This window comes from Limanda limanda, chromosome 16 (genome assembly GCF_963576545.1).
Source record: "Limanda limanda chromosome 16, fLimLim1.1, whole genome shotgun sequence".
Classification (NCBI taxonomy): domain Eukaryota; kingdom Metazoa; phylum Chordata; class Actinopteri; order Pleuronectiformes; family Pleuronectidae; genus Limanda; species Limanda limanda.
The window spans coordinates 17,620,174-17,646,174 of NC_083651.1; the positions used below are offsets into that span (position 1 = coordinate 17,620,174).

The window sequence follows — 26,001 nt, forward strand, 5'->3', positions numbered from 1 at the left end:
TGCAGGATGGGTCCACTCAGGCGACATTCCTGCAGTAAATGTCCCCTCCGTTGTGCCTTCAGAGGACCTGTAAACTATTAGGACTGTAAAACCAAGGTGCTGCTCAACACATGTCCGGGTGCTGTGTTTCATGGTTAAGCTCTGGGCTTAGCTGATCAAAGCTGTGGCAGTCAACACCACCCGAGCTTTGCGGCTCAGGCATCCGTCACACTCCTAATTAACTCAATGTTTCCCTGTTGTCCCTTGTGAAGTTTTTTCATGAAAAAGAACAACCACTAAGTTGGGGCCTTCCTAAGTGTGATAGATTATCCAATGTGTCGGGAAACGAAGCAAAGCCACAAAATGCTTTTTGAATCTGTGAAACCACTTCCCCTCAAAAGACATCAGTGAAGGCTGTATGGGAGGCTGACTCGAGTAAATTGAGTGTTCTTTAAGAGTCAAAGTATATAAATGAGCATGATTCTCAAACTCTGGATGAAATGTCGCCAGTGATATAAAATAAAAAAATACAGATATGATTACCCCAAAGACATTCTGAAAACACTGCATCAGCTAATAACTGATCACTGTCTTAACTTTCCTGACCCACACTCCATCCCTCCTCCAGGTTTCATGATAATCCGTTAAGTGTTTTTTGTGTAATGATGCTAACAGACAAACAAACAAAGTTTGCAAAAAAGCCAGTAAAAACACAACCTGCTTGCCACTTCTTATCGCTTTTGATTTTAAAAAAAAGGCAAGGAGGATAAATAGATGTATAGTGTTTCTGAATATTTATTTGGGTCATTAAATGTCTGTTTATCTTTCCATAAAACCTACATTGTACATCTTCTAGTTTCACGTAGCCACAGGGCTCACTGTGTCACACTCCACCCCCCTGTGTTTCCCCCTCTGGGTCTACACTGATCTCGTACAGGGCCTGTCTGGAATCCAACTCACAGGAAACCATTAGAGTGATTAAGAGGTTTAATCGCTGCATAAAAATATTTTGTCATTTAGATGTGGTAAATATTGATAAATTGTGTTTTCATTGGGGTGGGTCCTGTATCTTTTTTGTCAAGCGTACATTTCCAAAACTTGTTTCCTGTGCTGGAAAGTCCACAGTCTCCACATCTGTGTGCATGACCGCAAACATCTGCAGGCAAATCTTTACTGAGTCAGAACACCTTTCAAGCTCTGACAATCAGCAGCAGAGATCAAAATGGCACTTAAACATTTACACCCAACATGAATTCCTTATCCTAGAATAAGCGCAAACTTGCCTGTTCATAATACTGCTATATGCTTAAGAAGAATGTGTTAGTTGTGAATACTGGCTTAGATTTCCTTCGAACAAACCATGCTGAACCACTCACTGATAATCAGGTTAGTAACTGGACTTCTACATAATGGTAATAAGTCACAGGGTCGTCTTGTTTCTATCCATTTTTGGCAGAGGGGGGAATAAAAGTCATTTCACCAAGCGCAGAGTCTTGAAATTGCGTTTAACACGATGTTCTCTCTTACGGCTCCATGGGGGAGAGAAAGAGAAAATGCAGCACGGCCAACGTCGTTTTCGTCACAGAGCTGAGACATTTCCTGCTGTATGTGTTTATTAACTGGGGGTGTGAACTCTCCCCCGGCGGGTTTTCACAGTTACCTCTGAGGACAGAGGAGGAGAGACTCCGGACCCTCCCCCAACCTTCACTCCCCGGTCGTCCTCCGCAGCATCCTATCTTGTCAGTCCATTTTTTTTCTCATTCTTCAGAGCACGCCATGAGGGAATGTGCCTTTAATGAGAGTTCCCCCTTCCCCAGTCCCCAGGGCCCTTTTCACCTTCACAAACCTGAGCCTCCTCTCTCTCTTCATCTCCCTTTCCTTCTCTGTCAGTCCCTTCATGGCTGTAAAATATACATTTTCTCTTTGGTGGAATAAAAAACACAAATCTCAAATATTACATCACTTAAGGTGGTTGTACAGATTTGTTTTGAGTGGAGGCGGAGCTAATTCACCTCTTTGCAAATATAAACTGCATCTGTCTGTTTCATTAAATAAATCCACAGTCTTTCATATTAAAAAGAATAATTTAATGAAAAACCCTGAAACTAAATGAGGATTTATTTTACAAGAGATCTTAACGTGAACGACAAGTCCAGGCAAGGATCAAGCCGAACCATCCCCCCTCCCATCAACTCATCTTTACACTAAACAGATCAAAGCTGTAACCACTCTAAACAAAGGCTAGATAGCCCGCAGATGAGTGCCACATGTGAGTGGGGCCACGCTGACCACTTAAAGGATTCCTCTCCTCTTTGCCAAGTCTCCCAGAACACAAAGACTCAGGTTGAACCCCACAGCTGCTGACAACCACAGCCCAGGAGAGACTCACAATTAAATCCAGTGTAAACACTCGGCCATTACGAGCCAGTAAAGTGTAAACACGCGGCACAGTTGTAGGGAGTTATACTTCAACACAAGGTGATCAAATACGGGGATGAAGTGACAAAAACAAATCTCTGTAACCAGTGGGATCCAGAATGGTCCATCTAACGTTGTTACTTCATCCTCCTGTCTTCATCCTCCTGTCTTCCCTGTGACTTTTGTTTCTTTGAGAGGAACAGTTATCCAGAATAGTTTGACATGTTTCAGAGAGGAGTGAGATAAAAGCTGCTGAGGGAAACTGTCATTCCTGGAGGGATGTCAGATGCTCAACAATTGTACAAAAGCAACTGAACATAGACACGAGTCCTCAAGTATACAGGTGACTCATGGAGACGAATGAAGCTACAAATGAAATGATGCACAGTATAATTAGATAACCCAAATTTTAGCACCACTTTTAGCCGACATGTACCTGGTGATCTTTTGCTGGGCCGGAGGGGCATCATGTAGGACTGTCGTGGCAGCAGAGGCGATGAAGGCAGAGACATGGACACTCCCTTGGCAAGGCTGAGCCTGAAAATGTCCTCATTAGGGAGAGTGCTGCCAGGCCCCTGGGACTGGGGGGTTCCCTCCAGTGGGAATCTTCTTTGACTGTGAACATCACCTGTTGAAGAGAATCACAAGGTGTTTACAGATGGAACAAACAGCTTTGGCATGAGCTCATGTTCTGACATCATGACTCTACACAGTCAATCTCAGTATGCACAGACCTTCAATAGCTCAAAACAAGCACTTACATGGGCATATGTGTTACTTTTATTGTACCAATCACGGTGCAGCGTTTTCAGGGCGGAAGGAAGTGAAGCTTTTTAACAACTAAGTGATTTTCTTGGACAGAGTTGTTAAAACTCTGAGAATGATTTAGCAAAGCACTAATGTCTAATGTGAATGTAGTGCCGCACACTAATAAGCACTGTGTGCACAAGGCTGAATCAGTGTTTCCCGCAGAATTAGATTGCTGCCGGTGGAGGGGAATGTGCACTGCTAGCGCGCAAAACAAAGCATTTTGTATTATTATGAGAAGTGCAAGAAAAATGGTTTCATTATAAAACTGTGGAAGGACAAATTAAACTGTGATGGGCTGTCAACGTTTAATTATCCAGATTTTTATTTGGATCTAAACCAAATTACACATAAATAAATATTAGTCCCCTAAATGTTTCTGACATTTCATCAAGATCCATGAATTATTCTCTAAGGAATCAATAAAAAGCCTATTGTCAGAATGTTGAAAAAAACTCCATCTCCCGCATGATCATGCCTCACCCCTTTGCAAAAGACATCATGTTTATCTGCATTGTAAGAGGCATTGTATCACATGTTTCCTTCCCACAGACCAAGTTTTTTCATGATTCTTTCTGATACAATACGGTTTATAAAAGAAATGGGTTATAGCTTCAACAGGGAAAACAATGTATTACTGTAAACTGTCAGAATGAGCCAGAGGAAAATCCATGACCACAACAAGAAATGGAGAAGTGACTTTTGTAGTCCTCACTGCGATAAATGAGAAGTGTTTGAGATGTAGCAAAAATTATTTACAATATAAACCATGTCTTATTATAAAGGATTTCATGTAATACAGAAACCATATTTTCAAAAAAAGCTTTATATTTAGACTGTGGGTAAATAAAGACAACCAAACTGACCTTGAAGCAGATTCTACTGGAACAATGTACCAAATCATTTTCTTTTACTATCATCCTGAGCTTGAAGGTCAGGAACTCAATGTAAAAACCCCAGAGACAAACCTTGGCCGTGCTTTATTTTGCTGCAGAAAGCATCTTGGCTCAGACAGGACGGGACTCATGAGTATATACTGAATTAAACACACATGGAAAACCAGGTAGAAAACCTCCCATAATGTCAGCTTCTTCAAGAATATTGATGGCAGCACAGTTTCAAAAACATTGTGAAACTTGAAATTTTCTACGCTCATACAGTTGTTGTTTACGTATTCATGCAACAACATAACACAAGCAGCCGGACAGGCTTGTTGATTAATCAGCGTACACCACTGGGCTAATGGTGGATTTCAGAATTCACTACTGTGGTTCCTTATTGACGTTTCCTGTAAATGATTCAAACAAGAAAACTAAAATATTGAAGAAGCTTCCATCGATCCCGGTACTCCAGGCTTGAGAGAAAGCCGGTTTAGTGGAATAACAATCCTTATAACTCCCATGACATATTCATCTCAGCACAGCAACATACAGTGTCAAATACAATGTTTGCAATAAGGCTGTTTATTTAAGACGTCAGTGAACCTTCTACTTGTGTGCTCTCACTGTAGCAGCTGGTTCATGGCCAAGTCTGTGAGTTTCGCATACACCTGAGGGCTCCGTCTGTCTGTCTGTTACCGGCATCACTCTTCAGTCTCCACTTTGCTGAGCTGTGCGTCGATGAGGAGCCAAACAGATGCCAAATATCAACTCAGTTCATGCTCCGTATCCCATAATAAATTTGTCCCACGTGAACTGAGCTGAGTGAAGTATGTTTACCGGAGTTAAAAATTTAGAGTGACGCATCCTGTCAGAAATATCTCTCACTGCACACATGTTGCAGGTTGGCGTGCAGTCAAGATCTCCAATTTAACAAACAGGGCATACTTCGACTCCAGATACAAGAATGTGTGGATGAAAAATGCGAGAATTTGTGGGCGAGGCTGGCGTTCATGAAGACAGACAAACATTACAGAATGTCATGCCAGAAAATGACGTCAAAGGTAAGTCCCTTGCTAGCAGGAGTGGGAAAAAGCAGAAAAGACCTGGATCCTGAAAAACACAGCAGCACATATTATGTATTTAAACCCAGGGTCATGGGCCAGTTAAACGTTTCTCATGCCACCGGGGCCCAAGAGAAGGACATCCAGTCAGCGGAGTAAACACGGCTGTGTCATTGACCACTGACTTTAAGATAACATCTAACTCACAAAGCACAGTGGCTGCCTGTTACTTTTAAAGTAATTTAGGGGTTAAAAATCTGTTATCAGGTGCTACTGAGAGATGTTAGTCATGTTCATCTTATACAGTGTTCCATGACAGAGTTGCAGCGGAATGATGTGAATAAAGCCCAACATGGAAAACCTGCACTCCCCCTTAACTCCCCTAAGACATATTAATCATGAACCTTATTTAGAACATTTTTGGAATAAAAAAAAGTGGGAATTTTGGTACATCAGTTTGCTGCACTTTCCTGTGTATTCAGCAAGCATAAGTTCTTCTCACATTTGAGCGATGCAGCAGAAGATTGTCCAGGTCAGACACATTCACAAGGAACAGGAAAGTAAAGTTCATATCTGAAAGACAGTGACAGTCAGTGACAGTCACTGTTTGTTGTCCACACAAATTCACTGAATGAGCTTCTCTGGCCTGAGGCATTATCACACAAATCTAAGGTAAGTCTAATAACTTTTTATCAATACCGAGCAGCTTGAGATGCCAAGAGGAAAACGCAGCATCCATGTATTGGCCAGCTGCATAAAAGGTTTGCAAGGCTCCAGCTTGAGGCAGAAAACCTCACCTGTGGTTGGACCCACCACACTAATGGTAAACCCCCAGCAGCTCTGAAACACAAGCCTTATGATAAGTTGAGATGTCATGCTGCCTAAAGCCATGAAAGTTGGGGTATGGTTCTTTATTGTATCCTATGTAAAGACTCCCCTCCCCTGTGTAACTACAGCAATCTCAAAACAGAAAAAACAGTTGAGCTGGTCAAAATGATGTACAACACAACCCATGTCCTGAAATAGAAGCCAGCACTTCTCTTTTAAAAAGTCATTGTTCATCAAATCAAACTCACATTGCATGAGACGTCCCCACATTTTCCTGTTGAGATACAGTCGTCCTCACAGAAATGGTTCCCCACAGTCTCCACACATGACTTAGCACAAGTCTCCAAAACGACTGTACCTGGCTACTGGTTCACTCGGCGGTATCCAAGCCCTCCATGGAAAAACTGGTTTTTCTTTATTGAGAACCAATCGTGCATGGAAAGATCGTTCTGGCCACGGAGTCGTCTAACAGCAAAGTACAGTAATCTATTCTGCGGCACCAAAGTTGCCCACTCATCATAGCCACAAATTAAAATGTATGAATTATCAACCTCAAGATAGCATGTAGTACCAAACTAATAACACAGACCATACGTCAGCGGATCCGGCTAAATCATAACTGCAGATGTGGCAAGCCACAGTAACGACAATGAGCTTTGGGTTCCGTGTTCCGCACTGTGCTGCTCAGCAGATCAGCACTGACGCCTGTCTGCAGGAGGTTTGCAGAAATCACTAAAGAACCCGAACTGCGAGAGACAAGCTACTATTAGCATCCTGCTCCTCTCCTCGGGGGAATAAATGTTGTTGGGATGCCGGTCAAATTAGAAACAGTGACCCATTTTCTCCCCGCCTCCGCCTCACCACGGGTGGTGGGGGGGCACACAAAAGGTGCCCTGTGTTTTAAAGGGTCCCTAGACAAAGAAGAATGCCAGAGCCAGGAAGCGAAAAGGTTGCAGTGACACCTTCAAATTCCCTCAGACACAGAGAAACCTGTAATTGACCCAAAGGTCACGCAGCCAAGGTCAGGACCCACAGTGACCCTGACCTAAGTGGGAAACACTGCAGCCACACACTTCCTTAGAGGGGATGTCCAAAATGGGTCCTTCGGAAATTGAGTCTGTATGTGTGTGAGTGTGTGATAAATAGGCCGATACAGAATATTTGATGCAGGAAGTCTTTTAAATCGATGTTTCTTTTCTCATGGTTTGAGAATGGGGTAGATATTAAGCATTGAATTGATCCGAAATGGTCGGTGATGTATTTTTGGACGCAAAGCAAGTCTTAACTTCCCAAGGCAACATTACTGCAGGTCACTTTATGAGTTTTAGGAAAAAAGCAGCCACCAGCATCACCAGGCCCAGAAAACAGCCCATTCCAAACAGGCAGATTTAGAACAGGCACTGCACTTGTTTTAACAATGCATCAAAAGCATCTGTACAACATGAAGATAATAAAGTCTCAACATTTGGGTTTGTAAGATGCATTACACTTGGTACCTATCTGCATTGATTAACTGCTTTACCAATACCTGCAGCACCAGCTCTCCACTCTTGTGCCAACTGACACCTTTAACAATAAATTTACATTTTCATCACAGAATACATAGAACTCATGATTCTGTGGTGAGCAAGGTAACAGGGGAAACACTATAAACACCCACCCACTATAACACCTTTAATAGAGGCTAGTTCAGGCTATGTAGGGTGCACGGTGAGAGTGGATGCAGTCATAGCAGGTCGTGGCCGATACAGGTTTCAGCCATACTGCATGCAAAAGAGATTATGGCAAAGTTGTAATTTTGGTAGTTGGTTCTGAAAACATGAGGCGCCACATAAAAGTCGGTCGTCCAAGTGCTGGTGAATCGGCTGCAGCGTGTCACGGTGACTGCGCTGCCATCTGACCGATACTATATAACGCAGAGGGACACAAGTACAGAAACTCACCCAGCTCTATTTTAGTTACTTTCCTAAACCTTGGATTCAGGCAAGGCCTGCAATTTCAGACCCTGCTGTGGTCAAGGAAATCAACCCTTTCTAATTATACATTGCTGCCCTGAGATGATGTAAAAATGATTACAGTCTCTTTCCTCCTCATCAAAGTGAAGGGCCAGAGCCCACGAGCATGTGCCCAGCCCATAAAAACAGTTCAATATTATTTCAAGACATTGATTTAGAAAAATAAACATTAAAGCACAAATCAATTATTTAAGTAAGTCAAGCCTAAATGTGTTTCCAAACCAATGTTCCAATGCAGTAATGTCCTAAAGATAGAAACTAAACTCTGCATTAAACTAAAGGAAATGGAAATAAATCTTGACTGTATTCTGATGAGAGTATCTTCATTGCCACAGTCATATTTGCATTGTGATTACGGTCAGAAATTAATAGGGGTCCTGCACAGCCTTTACCAAATGGACTTGGTAAAGAGTCCATCCCCGTCAAATAAAAGTCAGCCACAACAAATTCTAAAATATTTCCCATTTCACACATGGCCAAAGCATCCTACATTTCCCCTGCTATCATGCTACCGACTGTACAGTGTACACACAGCTCAATGCTTTCAAATGTCTTTCATGGGTATAAATCTGGATTAAATCTTTCCCCTCCCAAGTAAATCTTTGCAATGGAATGTGATCTGTTGATCCTTCTGAGGGAATGTATGGGCCCACTGAAAGATACAGGCCCCCTCCATTGTCCAGCAGAGTCGTGAATTGATCAATTAAGCGATACAACCTTAATTCTTACAAAACCTTAAAAGACCACAAAAAAACTGCAGAGTACCAAGTAACATGGACACATATGAAAGAACGTCACAGGAGATTGTCTTGGTCAGACGCCTTCACAGCAACAGAAATGTCTCTGCATTATTCAGGCGAGGGAGAGGAGCATGCAGGAGCAGGACGTAACGTATAAATTCTGCTGCAGAGATCAAGTGCTAGTTAGGCATGTCAGGGGGTGAGAGGTATTGAAAGAGGCGGTGCTGTCAGATGAGATGAGTCTTCAATGGGTTCTTTAAGATAGAGAGGGACGCTGTTGTTTGTAGGGATCAAAAAGGAGAACAGCCCGAACTGTGATTGCATTGTGTGCAGGGATGACAGTGCAAGACGAGTGTCATGGAGGAGCGATTTTGTTATGAGGGAATCTTCTATTAAACTGCCAAACTAATGGAACTAAAGAATAACTGAATCAACAAAAAGGCAAAGGAACATTCAATTCAACCCATCTTGCCTAAAGAGTAATACAGCATGTTGGAAAAAGATGATTACACAAATAAAAAATCTATACAAAACAATACAATCCATATCATTCGATCTTCTACGCTTACATACACTGTATACACACACACAAGCACTCACACACACACACAGATACTCCATTAGCTTCTCACTAGTTAATTCTATGGACAGCAGAGAATGCAGAAAGGCTATAATTAATGCAGATTCTTTCAGTCGACACACAATGCACGATGACCATAGGACAATCCACCAAAGGGGCAATTCTCCCGCTAGACTGAGTGCCAATGTGGATTCCCTGTGTACTTCCGAGACCAGGGTGACAGTCTCACAAAAGCTGTCATGGTTAACACCCAACGACCCACAGAGAGGAAAGAGAGAGCGCCAGACAAGAAGGACTACGGAGTGGGGGGAGGGTCTTCACTTTAAGTCATCTGAGATGATGAAGGACAAATTAGGGCTGATATGTTAATAAGATGTAAATATGTGTGGTTCAAAATTCACCCAAAAACCCAACACAGAAAAGACTTATTAAGGTAAAGCCAAGCTACTAATCAATGTTTTTTCCCACAAGACCATTGTCAAAAAACCTGATAACTGTAAAACACAAAATGAGGCATGAGATAAATGTTCAAGCAGATGATCTGTGATGGTTCTTCCAACACATTCAGTTTTCACTTGTATATCTTCTACCCGGCTTCATGTCTGGTGCAGGATCAAGCACACAGCGTATGAAAGATAACCAATGTGACATCTCTTCCTCGAAGCGTCAGATTTTCTTTTCTTTCCTCTTTTGTTTACTGTAAGTTAAGTATATTAACACACTGCCTCCCTGTGGGCATTCTTTTCTACCACAAAATGTCCATTTTGCCTGCAACAACGAAATTCCACAACTCATGAAGTTTACAGACTGACTCTTTAACTGGTTTCAAAGGATTACTCATCTATTCTGGTGGCCTCTAATGAGAGAAAACAACTCAAGACAGCCTCCTCAGTTTGAGCTTGTAGGAACCAGCGACAGTTCCCGCAGCTCTGAAAACCCTCAGCCTAAATTCATACGCACTTGATGATTAAAACAAATTTGCTGCTTAGATGCTGTTGGCAAGGCAAGATGGCAAAAATGTTCTGACTCAAAACACTAAGACAGAGTGTATCTCATGGTTTGCATCTGAAGCACAGCTCTGCAGTGGCCTGAGCTCTGGAATGCCTTCCCCACTGGCCCCATGAGGAAGAGAGACTCACAGGGAGCGGTGTGTGTCTGTCTGTGTGTGTGTGTGTCCTGGGGAAGAAAGAATAGAAAAGGGAGGAGGAGGAGGTGAAGGGCAGCACCTCACTATGACATTTTCCATTCTTCTTCATAAATCGTCAATTTCATTTTTTATCATGCTTTTTTTTCAAGAATCCTTGCAGGGACTCAGAAGGGATACCAATTAAGGATATGACAGAAGACCATTTTCTGTGTGATAGCAGGTTATTATGAATACTGATGACCTGCTTGACCAGTCAATACAGAGGAGAGAGGGTATGCTTTAATGGTGAAAAGACACAATACTAGTTTATAATGGCCCACATTCAGTCAGGCGAAGTGGAAACTCTTTGATGGAGAGGTCTTAAAAAGCTATTAGTGTGTTTACACCATAGACTGTATATAAAGATGGAGAGTGCATCTCCCTTTCCTCCCACTATCAAGAAATTAAGCCAAAATATCACAGATATACAAATGCAGCCATCTTGTGCATTCGGAGAGTTAATGCAGTAGCGATTCGGGGATAGAGATGGCGTATCAAGGTCCCACTGATACACGCTCTACCAATCATGAGTTAGTTTTAGTTGTGAGCATGTGAGTTAGAATTTATGATATATGTAATAATTGTTTGTATGTGATTGGACCCTTGTAAAGAACAGCTAATGTAATGAAATTCAACATTATAGACGATCTGTCTTTAAAAGTGTTTTCTTTATGTTGTTCTTATGTTCTTTCTAATATAAACTGTCCGGACACAAGATGATGATTCAGTAACTTCCAGACCAAGACTTGATTTAAAATACAAAGCACCACAACATTGTCACTTTGCACTAGTGAGCACTATCTCACTTCCATATTTGTCTTGTCTGTACGATGAAAGGCACAATACAGAAGTTGAACTTAAAGCCATAAAATGTCTCACATGGGTTATACAGTACATGGGGTTAATTACAGCAATGTCCTCTACCAGCCAAGGAAACAGCTGGTACAGTCAAAGCAAAGGACAGATGGATGATGGATGACCAAGTACACTTGTCCTCACCATGATCAATCATCTTAACACTGCAAACACAGCTCTGAGGCCACTGTGATTCAAGGTAGAAGATTCACAATGCAGTCAGATGAGAGATGGACATGAGCTTTCACCTGCCACACATTTTCTGAATTCCCAGTCGACCTTTCTCCAATTCCTAACTGTTCCACTTCCAGTTTTTGACTCATATCTGTTAACAGTATGCACAAAGCAACCTCCTGCAGAAAAAATAAGTGGAATTTGTCTCATGGTACAACTGCAATATAGTCTTGGGTCGTGGGTTGCCATGGAGATCTGGTACAACAAGAGATTTGGACCACCATTAGCACAGATCATTAGGCAGAGCTCCTTCTGGGGGCCAGGTGAGGTCATGAGAAAACCACCAACTCCTGGACAACAGCCTCTTCAGTCATTTTAAATGGACGATATATTGCACAAAGGCTCTCCGTCCAATCCCTCCAAAGAGCCTAATCCCATAAGCAAACAAGGCCAGAGGCAAATCTTTGCCAAGCTTGCTGCTATCTTGAGCATAAATTACATATGGTTTTGATAGGAACATCTTCAACCATTAGCACAGCGATGATATGTCCGTTTGTTATTTTCAAGATTAACAATAAAGGAGAATTACCCCTGACACAAAAACTCCTTCTGCGACTTCTTAACCTCACTTTCTAAGGCTTTACTAAACTTTGCCAACTAAGTTTCAAATAAAAGAATGATCTTGAAAAACTAAATCTAAAATATGACATAAATATGAAGAGGGAGCACTCTCCGGACGACTGCTCCTCTTTACAATAAGCACCATTCCCTCTTCCTTTGAGGCCTGGCACAAAGGAGTCGAGGTCATTAGTTCGGCCTGTCTCAAACCCTCCTGAGCTAAGGATGGCGAGACATTCATCTACAGAAACAATTGCAAAAGGAAAAAAAGTCTCTGTGTTCAGAATTGCAGAACAGAGAAAGACAGAGTAAAGCTGGAGAGGGGACAGAGAAAGCTCCCCCCCCAAATCCCAAGACGGAACAGAGGTCTCCGCAGACACCCACACAGACTTTACTGAGAGTCAGACAGTGTGACAGCATGAGTCGCTGTCTGCATAGAAAGATGGCGATATGTGACAAAAATACCACCCTTAAAACCCATTGGAAAATACATAAAATAGAATAAACTATTTGTGATTAATTGTGTACTGAAGTTGATGGGATAGTCGCCCGAACAAAGGCGGGACACTAAGTGGTCATTTAGATCACAAAGGATGGTTGAGGTGTGAAAGCAAATTGGAAAATCGGACAGAAGGAATGTGTCTGCCCAGGGAAGGTCACGCTATAATTAGAAAAACCTGTGGCCGGCTGACCTCTCCAACCAATGAACTGCCACAACAGACGCTATCATCGCCTTCAAAGACCATCTAAAAACACCCCGCCATGTTCACTGATAAACACGTTTTCCTCTTCTTTGAAGAAGGGGGACAAAAACACTATTTGCCCATGGATTGGGGAGGGGAGATAACGCCGGGTGATGACTGATTGCGTTTGCTGTGGTGTAGATGACATCACCCGCTGCTTCCATGAGTCCTCGTGTATTTGTTTGGCCGCTTGCCGTTGCTGTGCACATCGCCTCCAAGGTCACACAAGCACTACGGATGCTGAGTGTGTGAGAGCCAAATTAGGGTAATGGAGAGTGATCACTGGCTGCAGTGGCAGACAGTGGGCCGCTGGGAACAGTTCTCCAAATTCCTCCCAGCCAGAAGCCGCTGGGCAGAAAGAGGAGCGCCAGATTTGACCATCCATTATTCCATTTAGCTATCCTCTGTGTGTTCTCTTTGGATATCATTAAAAATAAGCACGGGATGGAAATTATGCATCTCATCCCACCATAAAGAAAAAATTAACCAATACATGAATGAGTCATATTAACAGTTTTAAAGACAGCGCAAAAGACATATCATCTCAGCCACTTTTACAATTATATTGAAAGTAGACAAAAATATATCAACATATTTCTTCATTTGATATGAAGATACATATTTTTTGCCACTAGGAACAGTCATGGTAACATTTTTTTCCCTTGCTTACATAGCAACACGATCAAATGAAATGGCTGTGGCTCAAGAGGTAGAACTGGTTGTCTCCTAACTATAGGGTTGTCAGTTTCTAGTCTAGTCTCCCCTCTTCTGTGGGCCAAAGTGTCCTTGGGCCAGACACTGAACCCCAAATTGCTGTAACTAAGTGATGTATGATAGATAAAGTGCTGCACAAAAATGCACTGTATGAATGTGTGAGTGAATGGGTGAACAGCAAAACTGTACCGTGGTTTAACAAGACTAGAGAGGCGCTGTATAAATACAGACTATTTACAATATATTTATCAAAACCAAAAAAAATGCTAAAACTAGAGGGTTTCTCAGTACAGCCTACACCAAGGCCCAACAGTACCCTTGAATTCAAGTTGCACCAAGTTACACACACTCTTAGATCAGTTCCCTAAACATGCATGCGAACTATCTATAAATATGTCAAGACACCGAATCACATAATCCATCCTCCAACTACTTTTGGTAATCTGATTTGGTTTAATACTTCAGACAAACAAACAAACTGACAGGGATGAAATCATAACCTGCTTGGCGGAGGTAATGAACTCGGTGTCAGGATGAATAAAGAAGTGAAATGAAATGGTTATTCAGCCTGATCGTCATGCTCACCAACTCAAAGTGTGATGTCATTTTACATTAAAGTGCAGAACATAAGGTGAAGAACTATAAAATCTCAACCTGTTAAATACTAGGTGCAGAACGTACATAAGATCAATATAAATCATTACAATAAGTAGAATTAACTACTTCTTGGGTTGTACGTCACTTTTATGCGATCATAAACTTCAAAGCCCTTCAAAGACGTTCTTCCTCTAACACTTAAGTCATGTGATGTGAAAGCTAAATGTAGCCCAGGCCAGTGTTTGTTGTAAAAGCCAACCCCAACAGAAAACAGTGAGACTGGCAGACCGGGGTCACTGCTTTCCCCCATAGCCCATGTTTTACTTTTCAGAAGCAGAGACAGGGAGTGTCTAATGTGGATACACCTGAGGTTTGTGGGCGTGTGAGTGTGTGTTTGTGTACACAATTGTGTGTGTGCGAGAGTGTGTGAGTTATGTGGTTTGAGCTACGCCCTGCTAATCGTTGCCTGCTGGCTGCACAGCGCTTTGATAGCCGTGCAGGTCTGCGCTCTCAATGGTCTCCTTTGTAAATCAGGTGCATTCTTTTCTGCACCGTTTTAAATCCTACCACTAGTGTCTGGACATGAAAATCTAGATAAACATGACTACGAGCAAAAATAGCAAACACAGGCCGAAAACCCACAACACTATTGTCAGCTGTGTTTTTGTTTAATAACAGTGAGGAGAACAGAAGTGTACAGTCGAACAGATATAAACGTATGTGTTTTTTAAGTGAAACTGATTTAAAAAGTCTATTTATCACAGAATGTTTAGACTTAAGAGCTCAAATGGAGAACTTAAACAAACCCCAGCTTCATAGCCGTATGAGGCTGCTCAGTATGAAGTGGGTTCCATAAGGAAAACCATGAGCTGATGATAAAGGAGTCAGTGGTTCTGGTCTAAAAACTGCTTATTATGGTTAATCAAAGGATGTTAATCATGTCTCTTGAGGTTGCTTGCCTCTCTCTCTCTCTCCGTCTCACCCTCTGTGCGTCTCTCTCTCTCTATCTGTGTGTGGCATAGCTTAAGAGTCGGCCTTTCTGTCCTGTGCAGGTCACGTACTGTATATAATCTGTGGTCTAGACATCCCGTGGTCGACTGCGTGCATCTTGTTTGCATCTGTCTTGGTTCAGTGCTTACAACTTCAGTGCCTACTTAATTTTGTAACACCAAATGAATGAAAAGAATACGTTTTTCCAAAATTTCTGTAAAGGCCCTTCATTGACAAAGTGCTTCCCTTCTCACCATACCAATTGTCATAACAGATGTGCATCATGAATTCCTAGTTCACCTGGCACAGAGATTATTCGAGGCATTAGAGCAGTTTTCCAAATAAAAAGAGAACTTAAACGCTTCCCCACAGGACGGAACAACTCTGTGAGGGAGTTTTCCAACCAGCCGCAGGACGAGGAGGAAGCATGTCTCAAAATGGCTGTGGTAGACATGGCTGCAGAGGAGGCTGCCACCCAGCTGTTCACTTAGAAGATCCAGGATATCACAGGCACTCCGACACACTCTGAACCTGCGGGCAAACTTGGTCCTGAGCGGTGTTTGTTAATGTCCGAGAGGAATGTCAGCCGCCGTATGTTTGTCAGTGAAAGAGCTCGCTGTGATCATGAACTTGGTGTTGAGCTTTCCCTTAGTGGTGTTAGAGGACTGCACCTGATCCAGCAAACAACTCAGACTAGAAAGTCACACATAGACTGTAAATAAAGATGGACAACTCTTTTGTTTACTCTGACTTTTAAGTTTGACCCATCTCGGAAACACTAACATGGAGGAGACAGAGTTTATGTGGATGAACTTTACAGCTTCCTGAAGACAAAGTGGTTGACAAACAAATAGTCACGTTGAATTTAGACTTTTTTTTTACAGCTACTACTGTATATCAATAATTCCTAAATTGATACAAAACAATTTTTTCTGCTCTGTTAAAAAGCTACAAAATGGGCAAATGACAGTCCATCAGAAACTCATTCTTTTAACAAATAATCAGGCAGCCACCTGTGGTTATTGTTTATTGAGGGCAGCCTTCCCATAACAGTAAAAATTCCTGATGTTAAACCCCTGAGGGCGGCTGAAAGAGAAAGACTACAGAAGGGAAGGAATCTCTGCAATGTCTGCTCTCATATTTAACTGTATCACCACAGAGAGTGAATATACAGCCACTTCCGAAAATACAGAAGACAACTACGATTGACAATAATAAAAACAGCAGAAAGTTCTGCGTCAAGAAGGTTATTAGCTTCAACAACATATTCACTGTTCAGTTCAACAAAAACTAAGCTTTTCAAGCTTCACAAACTAAGTGTTTATGAAGGGCTATTGAGTCCCCCCCCTGCGGAAAATGCAGCATGAAGGGCAAACCTACAAACTCTATCATCGTTGTGGTACCACCAATTTCCAGAACCATGTGAAATCCTACAAACACAACAGAGTCCTGTCTCGTAACCAATTTGCTGTTGCCTGACCCCTGAGCAACAAATCACTGTTTCATGTCAAAACAGCCGAAGAGCTCACAGAAACTGCAGAGACAGCACGTACCAGTCACGGCCACAGCTGAGGCAACAGAGTGCAGTGCTGAATGGTCTCTCTCTCTCTCTCGCACTCGCTCAACAACTCACCAAAATCAGTTTGTTCACAGGTTTTCTACATTATGAATTGTCCCTTCATCTTTCACTTTATCACACAGAAATCCTGGATGCACCTAATCAGAAATTACCATTAGAATAAAAAAAAAATTCTGCAGGTCAGTTATTCATGTTTTCACTCCATGCTGTGGAAGACCTTGATGATGATCAAAGCATTGTAGTCACACGTTCACTATTTAAATGCACAGAAACGTAACCTCTGAAGGACTTTGGTGCAGATCTAGTTGTCATAAAAAAAAAGCCACTGGTAAATGAAAAGTTCAAGCGTAACAGTTGCACCAACCATTTGCTTCTCCGTTTCATTTTTAATAGTCAAGGCTTAAGACTGTATCTTAAAGCATTACTGTCAGCAGAAATGCCATGCAAAGTCATTATTACTCCTGCTGACACTGCTGGGAACTTAAAAGTTAAAACAGAGCAGAAGAGCAGGCCCCTCCCTTTTCTCTCTGCTTACAGGTCAACAACAGGCCTGCAGGCTCCTGTCCAGCCAGGTGCATGATGGCTTCAGTCTCCATGCATACGGCTAAATGAAATGGGAAAGAACCCTGCCAACTGGTGGTGGCTGCCTGTCTTGTTTTTGTGTGTGTGTGGCTTGTGTGTGTTGTTGGGGTTCATAGGAATAAACAGCTGAAACCGTTGACGGCCTCTGAGGGTGCACTGCCGTGCTTGCTAGTGTGATTAACATTGTGTCACCCCACAACAGACAGACAACTGTCTGGCAGCTGCTTCGAACAACCCAAGCTCACTGAGCGGGAAGCCCCAGTTGGAGGTCCCTCAGAGGTATTACCCAATCCACGCAGTCACCTTCAGCAATTAAAGCTGAGTCAAAAGTTCTGTTTGCCTGGGTCACATCCTGAGCTGACTGATGAGACTCCCACAACAGCAGCGACAGTACGCAGCAGTTCACTTAACTCAAGACAGGGAGACAGATCATGCTCTCCTATGTGAGAACCAGACAGAAAATTGGACGGTTTCACAGACAGAGCACCAAAAATACAGACTTGTCTTCACATGTCCTTCATAGGGCTTTGGCGTGGCTTAAAAAATACACAGTAAAACACTTAAGAAACCACCAATTATTTGGTCTGAAATAAGATGTTGTCCATTAGTCATTATTAGAGCTAAGAATATCAGGCTGGTAAAAAAAGAACCAATAGATTATATGTGACTAATAGCAGCACTGTGGAGTGTCATGGACGAGTCTGCCTGAATACCCCGGCTGCAGGGCTCAGTGTGTCACATAAAGAAAATACGGGCTGGTGCTGAAAAATCTACGAGTGGGCTTAAATCAAATACTTTGGTTCTGAAGATGAATTCTCTTAGGGCACCAAGAGGAGAATCATAGTCACTTTACTCAACTTAAAACATTGTAGTTGAAGAACGTTTATCGCATCCAGGGATAGTGTTTAAAATCTATTCTGCCACCTTAGATGAAGAAACGAGTTCAGCTGAGAAATTCAAACCAGACACTGTTGTGAATTACTGGGAAGTCAAAGGTGAACCTCGCAGTAAAATCTGAGTGGCCTGTATCCGCTACCCTGAAAGCGAACATCAATTAAAACACTGCTTGATTTTTTACAATATCATCATCTTCTTTTGCCTTGGGGCTCAAATCTATTAATTCCACTGAGGCTTACTTGCAATGCAACCTTTCTCAGAAAATGGTCACATCAAAAGCAACAGGCCAGAGCAAACTAGCAGCCCATTTCCAGTATGGCATGGGCACCATAAAAGACGACTTAAAAGGGATTAAATTGGCCAAGTCCAAACAGATCCCTTACAGAGTGAGTCTAGGAGAGGAAAGCGAGGAGGAGGAGGAGGAAGGATGTAGGAGGAGCGCAAGATGGAGAGACTAAATTAGCAAACTGTGAGTTTTTGCGGTCTTGGCAATGGGGAGATCCCAAGGGAGACCTAATGACTGTGGTGGTATCTGGCATGGGGGCCAAGTTTCCTTGACTGCTTTAAAGTTTCCTCCAGTCCATATCCACCATGTCATGAGCAACATATGCTGAGCTATCTTGCAATTATACCATTATCAAGGTCCCTCCTCCCACTGATTACCACTATAGCATGTCGAGCAGATTTTACAGGAACTGTGTCCTTCTGGTCCCTCTGAAGGAAGGACAGTCTGCACAGTCTGCTCCTGTATAAAAACAAATAGGACGATGAAAAACAACAGGGGTGACCTCTGGGAGAGCCAAGCTGGAAAACGGCAAAAAAAATAAGAGCACATTTTTAAAGTGCACTTTGCTATGTAAATCTATTTGGAGTTATGGACGTATGAGAAATTAAAATGAATGCTTGACCAAAATAGAATAAAACAAAAGGGTTGACAATTTAACACAAAATATCTCTCCAAGAACAAAATATCTCATCTTTCTTAATGTATGTTAAACAAAGACTGTAAATAAAGATGGACGACATGTCTCCACTTCCTCCCACTAACCATCAATGAGGTAAAAATATCCTGAATACAAATACTGCCATCTTGAGCCGAGGACGTAATTTGGAGCAGTTGTTTGTGCAGTAGAGATCATAGGATGGAACCGCAGTATCCAGGCCTGCCGATGCATGCACTCGACCAATCCTCTTTAAGGAAGTTTGGTCCAAGCCCCATCCACCAACACGGAGGGGGTAGGGTTTATGACCTATACTGCTGCAAGCCACCAAGCGGGACGATCAGGACGCTTTAGCTTCACTTTTCGGAAGCTGGAATGTCGCCAATCTTTATAGTCTATGATATAAAAAAGCAAGCACTTCCCCAATGCTAAAACAATCTCAACCACAACACTGACACTGTGTCAACCAAATTATTCTCTTACCAGTTGATTCCAATTTGAATATTTTAAGACAAACAGAAACACAAACAATATAGTGGATGACAAAACTCCAACCACACCAGACTTTAAATTTAACACATACAACATTTCCAAACCGCCTGGGATCAAAATGAAATCTTTATTCAATCCGTGCAGAGGACGCAGTGAATATTTATGTGCAATATGTTACTATCTTGTCCCGGAGACCATTAACCATACTGCAGTGTGCCCAATTTGATTAACACAGCCTTTCCCATCAGGGCTCCTGTGATGCTAACTCTATTTCGGCTGCCAGGAAGGACCTGAATTCCCAAACAGGTCCTCTTCAAGGACAACAGGGACATACACAGGGTGGTAAAATATTTAAACCAACTCCCTTCCAATGAAAGTTAAAATTTGAAATGATAATACTTAATTGATTAAAACTTATCCCAGATCACATAAGAAGCTCAATTAAGATAATTTAGGAAATAACTTTAATTTAATACATGCCATTACAGGACATTAGCCATTTTAGTTTGAGTCTGACCTTCATAAAAAAGCCTGAAAATAAAAAGTATGCAGTAAATATATCTGTCCTACGCAGGGGCAACAGTGCGACAAAGTGACCACTGGGAGCTGTTGTTTCTCTGTGACCTCTCATCTGTCTTAAGAGCTCTTAACAACGGAGAGGAGTGGTCAGATTTTATTGTCCCAGCATGAGAAAAAGGGGAGAGAGCTGCTTTGGCTTGATGGATGGGTTCCAACTGGGAGAGTGAGGCTGGGATAAAGGAGCTGGGTCCCGCCATAAAACTCTGCTGCTCCCATGCACGTACACAGAGCCTCCTGTTGTCAAGAGAATATGTGTGTGGGTGAGGGTGTGAGGGCGTGTGTTGTGTGTGTTTGTTTGTGCGTGTGTGTGTGCGGAAACTGGGAAGCTGCGTTATCAGCATGATTCATGCATGCAGACAGGTTGCAACAACTTAATAGCACCTGACAGAAAACAATACATAAAAGTCTTCAATGATAACTTCCCTCTTTGCACGGTACTGGAGAACAGTGGGGGTGACTGTTGTGTAAAGCAGAGCCAGACTCTTCCCCTCTTTAATCTTCACATTTGACTGTTGAGTGAAGTGATCACGTCAGACAAAGACGTGTAAGCGCTGTACCGCCTGCTAGAGGCAGTCCTCAGGTGGTAAAAGCAAGTCGAGGCTGGTAGATGCAGTCTAAGCATAAATGGTCAATCTGCTATGCCAAGAAAGAGCATTGGGGGAGAGCATTGTACGAAAAAGAGACGAGTTAACCGGGTATTACTGACAGTGACTCATGTTTAGTCATGTTGGATAATAAAGATATATGAAGGAAAAGAAAACATCTGTTCTGACACAATGCCAACGCTTCCATACGGAAGGTATCCTGCTTTGAACTGAGGTTTGCAGATATAATAATGGTTTCATGAATTTTAAATGAGTGACAGATACAGTGGGTTGGTGCTGGAGTGTATCCATGGTGTACACAGTGTAATTGTCTCCACTTCGTCAAACCGCTAGCAGTACTGCAAGAGCCTGTTGCATTATGGGACCTGCGGTCATACCCAACAGGTTTGTAAACCTTCATGCTTCCATAAATGGGTAGAAAAGCTACGCATTTGTATTATGGTGATCACACTAACATAACATAATGACATAATTTATAAACCAAGCATGCAAGGATTTTTTTTACCAGGACAAAGAATGAAATAATGTGCATGCTCTTCATCTTTTGCTAAATATGGCTGATATGTATGTCGTCCACTGCCTGTAGTGATGCAGCACTGTTGCCAAGGACACACTAAGGATTATTTTGACTTCTTCAGCCTTCTTTTCAGAAGAAGTTTGTGTCTAAGCCTTGAGATACTGATATGATACGATATGTGATATTCCACATACCTGAATCCTTCTTGCTCCCCTTGCCTCCATCTCGGTTCTTCTTCAGCACCGACTTGAACATGGCAAGATTCCTGGAATCCTATCTGTAGAGCTTCTGGACCAAAAACAAAACATAACAAAATTTTTGATTACTTACAAAAAGAAAACAAACATATCCTAGTGAAAAAGAGGAGTCATGCACGTAGAAGAAACCAACGAACGTGTCAATAAGTTTGAAGTGAGCTGTAACCGGAGTCTGTGTGATGTACTGAAAAGCATGTGATCTCCGCAGCAGAGATAATACGTCTCTTCCTGCCTCCGACTGCTTCATCCGGCTTCACCCACTCCCGTCTGAATAATGCGGACGATTTGATGCTGGTGTGAATTTGACTGTGCACAAAACCTCATGCTGTGTTGTGCATGTGTGAAAGGCAGACTGCTGGTAAATTCCTTTGCCAGTTCTCCAGGTTCTACACACAGGTTATGTCTGAAAACGGCCTAAGACATGCAGGTCTTGCTTTACACAATACTTACAAAACGGTACAAAATGTGTCCTTGAAACCCTAACATAGTAATGGCAAAACAGAGTTCTGCTTAGCTGGCACCCGCCTGGGAGTTTTCCCACAGCACTCCCAATCCTGCAGGTCATCAGTGGAGGGGCACATGGAAAGAATGCTCTAATATTTAAACAGAAAAGGACAAGTTCTGCTATCTTGTTATGCAGGAAAACACTGTTCGAATGCCCTGAATTCCACACGTAATTGATGCTATGTGGCTGAACTTGGGGTGTTTGCAATTGCTTTCCAAGCTTGTTCCCAAGCTAGTGTGCATTTTGAGTACTTTCCTGGATGTGCTTGTTTTCTTTGGGATTATTTATAGACTTATGTAGCCGGACAACGTAAACCAAACTGAACTGCACACAACACAAGCCAGAACAGTTAATTGTGGTTACCAACCCCGTGAACACAATATAGACTGCTTTAGTGCACCCTTCTATATTAATAGCAGCAGAGCAATCTTTCCAAAGAGGAGAAAAGAAGGTTTCAACCAAATAAGGCTATGCCTTCTGCAAACAAAACACAGAGTCCTTGTACTGAGTCCTTAACCCCAGAGAGCGGGCTTTAAATATCTAGGTCCTCTTACTGCTGCAGAGAGAGGCTATCGATCCGCCCCTTTTCATCCTTGATGGTGTCACATGAAACACTGTGAAGCAAAGCTCTCACTGAATCAGTTTTGAAGGTGGAGGAGGTGTCTGGGGTAAATTACTGATGATCTTCTGCATCTCACCTCAACCTTGACTGCTTTTCATGAACCAAACTCTAAATTATCAGTGATAGTTCCAAGGTAAGAGAAAGATCAGTCTATTCACTTTCACTCTGCTAATTTTTGAAAATGTCTGCTTCAGTACAAAACATTTTTCTGCACTCATTCACTCATTCTTGTTCATCTTTATGGATGACAATTCTTAGTGACTGATCCCGTTTCAACCCTCTCCATCACATGAAGTAGAAGATCAAGATAACAAGTGTCTCATTAACATTCCCTTAGAATTGAACAATTAAGTTAGGGATACAGACCTCAGTTATAATATCAGGTTTTATACCTTACATTATATAAATGCCATTATCACAACATAATTACCCCCAGATAAGGCAACATGAATAGATTAAATATAAACATATTGTGTCAATTAACCAATTCATGGCAGTCATGACGGTGAGCACAGCAACTTGGCACAGCGTATTCTCACAGTAAACCAGTACAACTCTGATGTCATTCTCTAGTGATGCTAATGAGTCACAGTGAGGTGAGATATGTCTACAAATTCCACAAATTAAAAGGCAAACACAACAAGTACAACAACTACATTTAGTACCATAAAAAGCAGTTTCTGATGACACCAATAGATAATTAATAGGCAACTAAACTAAAATATATGATAATGCTAATAACATGAACTTACAATCTGAATCCTCACCCCAACCCTAAGGCTGAGGTTGTACTTGCACAGAATTAAGCTTTTAGCTAAATGCAATTGTCAACATACAGCTGCACTGTAGCATGGTTAAAATGCATTTTTAGGTAAAATATATACATGAACGCACATATTTTCTACTTTTTTCATGTAAAATAAAGTTTTCCTATCCCGCACATATCGGCATACATAAACAGCAATATCGAAAGGCACTTATCATATCAGCTTGAGTATATTATTATATTATTATGATAATAAATGGCCTGACAGCAGAGTAAAGAGCGCACGAGATGTAGTATAAAACAGACCTGTCTTTATCTATGTGGTGCTGCAGTATAGTATGATAGAGCACGGTGCATTAGCCTGGGGCTCACTGCTGTGTGGGAGCTGCCGGCTCATCTCCACAGCAACAATAAACATCACCCATGTTAACCCGTAGGAAATGAAAACCGCCCTCTTTAAACTCCAAAAGCCAACATGACAAATTCCTTCCACCACCCCTCCCCCGTCACAGCCACCAGCCACACTCACACACATACACAGTTCATTCCCACTGATAATGAGACACCACCTATTTAACCATCGTCTACAGTACTGTACTTTTTAGCTTGAGATAAGTTTCCATCAGCCTGTTTATCCCCAGGAGAGGAATTAAGCTCTGAACTATACTTAAATAAAAGTCTGACATGTCTAATCTGACTAATACTAATCTTTAATCAATAATTAATAGCATATATTTTAAACACTGTGCTACATAGTGTACTAGTGAGAAATGTCTCCCTGTATGAGGCACAGGCATATTCTGAACAGACAACAATGATACTTGAACCCAAAAGCCAGAAATGAAGCTGATATTATTATTGTCCTAACTCTGATTTCTGGTAGGGGTACAACAATGTTTTCTTCAGATGTGTGTCAGGTATATAGTAGAAGATCAATCAATCACAAATCAATTAATCACAATTTTTTTTTTATAAATCATAGGTAATCTATTCTAGTCACTACAAATGTTTCACTCAACAGATGCTCATATCAGATCTGGGTAATTTTAGGAAATCTCTTAATGATATCCCTAACTCTACAAACATAAATTAAAATTTTACCACTAACTTACTCAAATCCAACTTAAATTATACTTATTATCAGTTAAAACTACTTGAACACAAAGAAACGCTCAATACAGTACTGTAGTACTGAGTAACTTCTTTAAGTCTATTATATTCAACAGGCATAACAGGTTGTATAATAAGCTGTTTCATTGGAATTAGATGTTAGAATTCCAGAGAAAACTGTGAAAATCAGTGTGAAATCAAGTGTGGAACCTACTTTAACAAAGATACCACCGTCAACTTCAAATGCAGCGAAGCTTAAGCTGTGGGGGAAATATAACTGTGACCTCTTGTCAGAGAGGAGTCATGGATTGCATGGAATGCAGCAAGTCAAGCACCAAGATTCCTCTGGCCTTAAAAGCCAGGTCTATCCCACTGCATGTTTCATATTTGCCTCAATCCATGACCCCTTAAAAGGGGCCCTTTAAAAATAACAAGAGAACAGTGAAAGTCCCACAGCGGCTTACAGGTTTCTGTGGATGACAGGACAAAATAAACCCTCAATATTCATTTGAAGAGATCGACAGCCAAAAGTCATGAAAAGGCTTCAAAAGGATAGCAAACAATAACACTGCATGGACAGATTCACACAAAATCTGGTGAGGATATTACTTGTGAGGTTATCTCCAGATGATCAGTATTTGGAGTTGATTGGTCAAAGGTCAAGGACAACAGCAATATAGTCCCAAAAGCAGATTTTTCAAGTAACTCCACAGATATTACGATTAGAGAGACAAAGTAAAGCTGACATTGGTCAGTAAATCATTCCTCATCATATTGTATGTTATGATAAATGACGTCATGAAGTGATGTCAATAAGTTGGACAAATAATGATGATCATATGGTAGAATGACATCATAATGACATCACCATGAAGTCAAAGAATGACTTCATACAGTGTTATAACCTTTGCAACCGAAAACATGAAAGACAAAACCAACAGCTTGTTCAATTAAATTCAATTGTACTGTATTTGTATCGCGTTAAATCACAACATACATTATCTCAAGGCACGTTACGTAGTAAGGTGGAGACATTACAATATTATAAAGAAACCCAATGGTTCCCACAATGAGTAAGCACTTGGCAACTATGGAGAGAAAAACTCCCCTCCACTCGACAGATTAACCTATCACTCATCATGGTATGAATGACATCATGATGACATCATAATGAAATCATCATCGCCCCCTCCAATTCTTTAAATTTAGTTTGGGCAAATAACGTGCCAATTTTCAGCCATTCATGCTGTATGTCAGCTGGTTGACCTTCACATGGGCAGCCTGATACCTGTGAGCAGCTCGAACCACTCCAATCTAAAGGCACAATGTAGAGGCAGTTAACTTTCTGAGAAGAGATAATGGA

General features: G+C 41.7%; 1 protein-coding gene across 1 annotated transcript in view; it reads right to left on the bottom strand.

Annotated features, from left to right (window-relative positions):
* Positions 1-26,001, bottom strand: part of tanc1b (tetratricopeptide repeat, ankyrin repeat and coiled-coil containing 1b) — a 100,357-nt gene that overhangs the window by 66,331 nt on the left and 8,025 nt on the right. Inside the window, exons 2-3 of the mRNA XM_061088343.1 lie at positions 21,573-21,666; positions 2,834-3,025 (exon numbers count right to left, since the gene is read on the bottom strand). Coding sequence (XP_060944326.1) covers positions 2,834-3,025; positions 21,573-21,633 — 253 coding nt within the window. The 5' untranslated portion in view covers positions 21,634-21,666. The remainder of the gene's footprint in view (positions 1-2,833; positions 3,026-21,572; positions 21,667-26,001) is intronic.